The sequence below is a fragment of the Poecilia reticulata genome, chromosome 21 (assembly GCF_904066995.2).
Source record: "Poecilia reticulata chromosome 21, P_reticulata-male-v2, whole genome shotgun sequence".
In the NCBI taxonomy this organism is placed as follows: Eukaryota; Metazoa; Chordata; class Actinopteri; order Cyprinodontiformes; family Poeciliidae; genus Poecilia; species Poecilia reticulata.
In genome coordinates this window covers 5,159,658-5,164,149 of record NC_088850.1, presented here as the reverse complement: position 1 = coordinate 5,164,149, position 4,492 = coordinate 5,159,658, and the positions used below count along the sequence as shown (strand labels likewise).

At 40.5% G+C, this 4,492-nt stretch overlaps 1 protein-coding gene across 1 annotated transcript; it reads right to left on the bottom strand.

The window, feature by feature from the left end:
* Positions 1–785: 785 nt before the first annotated feature.
* Positions 786–3,964, bottom strand: LOC103457319 (toll-like receptor 5). Its single transcript, XM_081602763.1, has 2 exons — positions 3,680–3,964; positions 786–2,891 (listed from the first exon to the last, which is right to left on the bottom strand). The coding sequence occupies exons 1-2, from the start codon at positions 3,728–3,730 to the stop codon at positions 990–992; spliced, it is 1,953 nt and encodes a 650-aa protein (XP_081458889.1). The 5' UTR covers positions 3,731–3,964; the 3' UTR covers positions 786–989.
* Between the last annotated feature and the right edge of the window lie 528 nt (positions 3,965–4,492).

Sequence of the window (4,492 nt, the reverse complement as noted above, 5' to 3'; positions counted from 1 at the left end):
AGATTTTACAATTCTCTGAAGTTTTCCAGCAGTGCAGCTGGAAAACTACAAATAGGGTCACAGAGCAGTGATTAGGAACAGCAGTTTCATAAACATCAATAAATCGGGCCAAAAAGTGCAGAACCAACAATGTCTCTAAAAGAGTAACATTTGAGGCTGAAAATGGCTTTTTGGGTTGTAAAGGTCGCAGACGGTCCCCGAAAATAAAACATCATCCCTAACCCGGAGTTAGGGATGCTGTTTAATTAATCAACTTACGATTAATTGCTGAATAATAATGTATTAGATTCAAATTTGTTCCAATTGTGTAACTAATAAAGTTCGCTTAGACCCTCTTTTGGTGTTGTAGTTTGGCCTCCTTCTAGCAGAGGGCGCTGCTGGTCATCTTTGATACCAGCGCCGTTGATACAAAAACAAAGATGGCGGAGTGACAGCAGAAAGGAAAAGAGGAACGGTTGAAACAGAGTCCGGTGTTGGAAGAAAAGTGCACTATATGCGGTTCTGTTTTGAAATATAAACGCTGGACAAGCTACTCTACAAAAGGTGAGGTTGTGACGAAGTGAAAAATTGTTACATGATAGAGAAAAAACATAATGCCAATAAACAAGGTTGATTTTGATGTCTGATGGAGTGAAGTTTTAACATTCCTTCAAGAGCAACTATAGTCAGTTCTTTTGTATAAATATATCTGTACCTGGGTTATTAAGTGTTTCACATTTTATTCTTTTCAACTTTTATTTTTCTATTCAGCAACCTAAGAGATTCCTGTTTTGTTACATTTGAAGAATAAGAGTAAGAACCACAATTTTGTGTTTATTCAGACAATATTTAATACAGCTGACACAAATTAATGTTAAAATGTAATTTGTCAGGTTTTTTTTATTCAACATTTGATAATTTCTTTCCTCTTTATGTTATGGAAAAACAGTCATCCCTCTTGATAAAAGAGAAAAACAAATTTTAAGAAAATCAAATAATCGTTAAATCTGTCAATTTTGGATTAATTCAGTCATCCTTTTGGTAGCTCTCAATGCTAGCTGACCAGTGTAATCTAACAGCGGTATATTATAGAAACCAGCTGGAAATTCACACCTGAACTCCTCTACTGGGCTCAAAAACGTTATGTTTGTCTGTTTCATCCACGTCAAGAAGCTCTGCAGATCATTACTGCAGTAAAATCTGTTCTTGGACAGGTCTAGGAAGCTGAGGGAGCTGAAAGCGAGTGGATCTGGGGAGGCAATGAAGTTGTCGGAGAGATAGAGGGATTTCAGACTTTTAGGTAGAACGTCAGGTTGGAGATATGTGAGGGTGTTGGATGAGAGGTCCATCGTAACAACTGAGGAAAGGCCCTTAAAGATGCCTTGAGGAAGAGATCGCAGACCATTGGATCTCAAGTTGAGACTGGTCACATTTTGAAATTTGCTGAACAGATCCAGGCATTTCCCTTGACTCCAGATAGACTGCAAAGAGCTCCCATGCAGATCCAGAACTTTAACGTTAAATGGAGCGACGCGTCTGCTGACGGTGCACCACTTAATTGTGTTTTCCCCGTAAAGAAGCAGTTTGAGGCTTTTCATCTGATCCAGAAATGAATAAATCTGCGTTAATCTGTTGTTCTGAATGCTCAGAGAGGAAACATTATGGGCAAACTGAGTGATGGTGTTCACCGATGAGGGTGTCAGCTTGTTGCTGTTCAGATTAAGGATTTCTAAATTTGGTAAAACTGCAGGAAAACCCAATTCCTGCAAGGAGTTATCTGTTAAATTTAGGACTCTCAGGTTTGGAAGTCCGCTAAATGAGCCGTAACCCAAAACGCCGATGTGATTGTGAGATAAATCTAAAATTTCCAGGTTTGTCAGAGAGTCAAAGGTGTGAGAAAAGATTTCCCCAAGCAGATTGTGTGACAAGTTGAGCGTTTTTAAATTACCCTGAAGGCCTTCAAAGGCCATTCTGTGTATCTGATTAACTTTGTTTTGAGAAAGATCAATAGCTGTGACTTCTGTGAGTGGAGTGAAAACTCTCTGATGCAATGCAAATATTCTGTTCTTGGACAAATCCAGAAAGCGGACTGAACTGTTTTTCAATCCTTCAAAAAAGTCACGGTCTGGATCTGGGAGATTATTGAAAGACAATCCTTTTCCTATGTGTCCAGAGACTTTAAGTTGGGATATGTTTGTTCCACTTATGGCTCTGAAAAATAGTCTTAATTTATCCACACTGAGTCCACTGTAGGACAAATCGAGAGTCTGGAAAGATACTCCGCTGAATGGATTCCCACATTTCTGCCAGTCGAAACTCTTATTCAACATGTTCCTGAGGTAGACGCCTTTAAGGCTAAAAAGTGTGAAGTGTTTTCCTTTGAAACCAACAAGATCAGACTCGCATATTTCATCAATTTTGTTCAGCTCCAGATTCAAGTTGGTCAAATCAGTCATATTCGCAAAGAACGATGAAGGACGGAGTCTCTTAATATGGTTCCCATAGAGATTTAGAGTCTGCAAAGATGACAGTGGTGCCAGATAGTTTCCTGTCAGAATGGACTCGTTTAGCGAACAGTAATCCAAGTGGAGCTTCTGGAGATTGGACAGCCCAGCGAAGGCCAGCGGTTCCAGTTGAAGACGAGGGTTTAACCCGAGCACCAGCCTCCGAAGGCGACTCTGCCTGAGTAAGGCATTGCTCCGGATGACAAGTGGCGCCTTCTGATTCCCGAGGTCCAGTTCCTGCAGGTTCTCCAAGCCAGACAGTGAGGTGGTGTTGATCTCTTCGATCCGATTGTTCTCCAGGAACAAATGGGTGATGTGAGGTGGAAGAGGAGGAACCGAGTGGAGGTTTTTAAAACCACAGAGGGCGACCGAGCCTTTAATGAGGCATGATGGGAAGCAGCCTGGCATCTGCAAGTAAATATTCAGAAAATAAAATACATTGTGAATCTCTGGTACTATTAAGATAGTGTGTGACATATATCTCAAAGGTGACTTATTATGCTTCCTTAAAGAAGTTGGGATACAAAACATGTTCATGACATTTTTATGGGCAAAAGGATTCTTCCATAATGAGTTCTGACCATTTTGAGCATCTTTCACAATGAGCTATTATCACTCTAAATCCAAATAAGCCAGTACTGGCCAAAACACCCTACTCAACATTCACACTCACGTGAAAATGGCTGCAAACAGATGCACAATTATGCAAGAAGTAGACCCTCCTGTATAACCAACAAGAATGCATCAAGTGGTTTCTGGATGGTAAGCCAACAACAAAACACTTGTCTTTTCCAGCAGTCATTGTAGAGTGCAAAACCAGTTGCAAAACCAGCTGATAAAATGTGCTGGAGTTCAATGTCCATTGATTGGCTCATCAACCCCCCAATTTTTTAAAACTTATTTCCAAAGAATGGCAATAGGTCAATGTCTGGTTGTTGGTTTTTTTTGTGTTTGAACTGTTTTTAGAAGCAGTTGAGACATATAAAAATGTGCAAAATGTGAATTTTGCATAATAGGTCCCTGTTAGTAGTTCTCATTCTTAATCCACTTTAAAAATTGTGTAAGATGTAAAGACAAACACAGATTGATGTATGAAAGAAACATGAAAGAAAATATACTTTATCGTAAAGATTTTAAACATACTAAAAAAATGCAAGATCTATGAAACTTAAATTCTTCAGTATAGATGTCCGTACCTGTAGGAAAACACCAACCACAACCAGCTGAAGACCAAGTTTCCACATCATCTTACTGCTGCTTCTTCTCCCAGACTTAAAAATAATCTCATCAAAGCGACTCTGTGTTTGATGCAGAGGCTCCAGTGGGCAGGCTTTTTATTTGTGATTGTTTACGTCAGAGTTACTGTTGAGCAGGATTTCCCCCTTTTTCAGCGTCCAGGTTTACAAGAGGCAGGGAAGTACCTCTGCATGTTTACAGCGCTCTGCTGGTTTGCACTGTCAGCGTTAGGGGGACATGCTGCATTGCACAACTGTTTGCCAAAGTCTTAGTTGCGTAAAATAAATTTTTGATAGTGCATCATGATCTATCTGTTTTTGAGACCATACAATATGGTCTAAATCAAACTGTTTGGTATCGAAACGTCTAAAGAGGAAATATGAAGTGGGAAAAAAGAGAATGGTTTATATTAACGAAAAGGGAAACTCAATTTTATTCCCTGATGAATAACATACATGCAGGGATGCATCACGAACACTGATGAGTCCAAATACAGAGAGGAGGTGGAACACCTGGTGGAGTGGTGCAGAGAAAATAACCACTGCACCAACGTGAGGAAGACCAAGGAGATGGTGGTGGATTTCAGAAAGGACAAGGATCCTCTTCATCCCCTGTGCGTCGGAGGAGCAGCTGTGGAAGTGTCTCCAACGACAGGTATCTGACTGTGCAGATATCCAGTGACCTCACCTGGAGTGCCAACACCTCTAATCTGGTCAGGAAGGCCCACCAGCATCTCTACTTCCTCAGGAAGCCGGAGACGAGTTGGGAGCTCA

What these genes read in the sequence shown, in the direction of transcription:
- LOC103457319 (XM_081602763.1), bottom strand. Translation starts at nt 3,730, where the DNA reads ATGATGTGGAAACTTGGTCTTCAGCTGGTTGTGGTTGGTGTTTTCCTA. An exon ending in TGGTTGGTGTTTTCCTACAG is followed by an intron (nt 2,892 to 3,679) that starts GTACGGACATCT and finishes ATTTACTTGCAG; the next exon opens with ATGCCAGGCTGCTTCCCATC.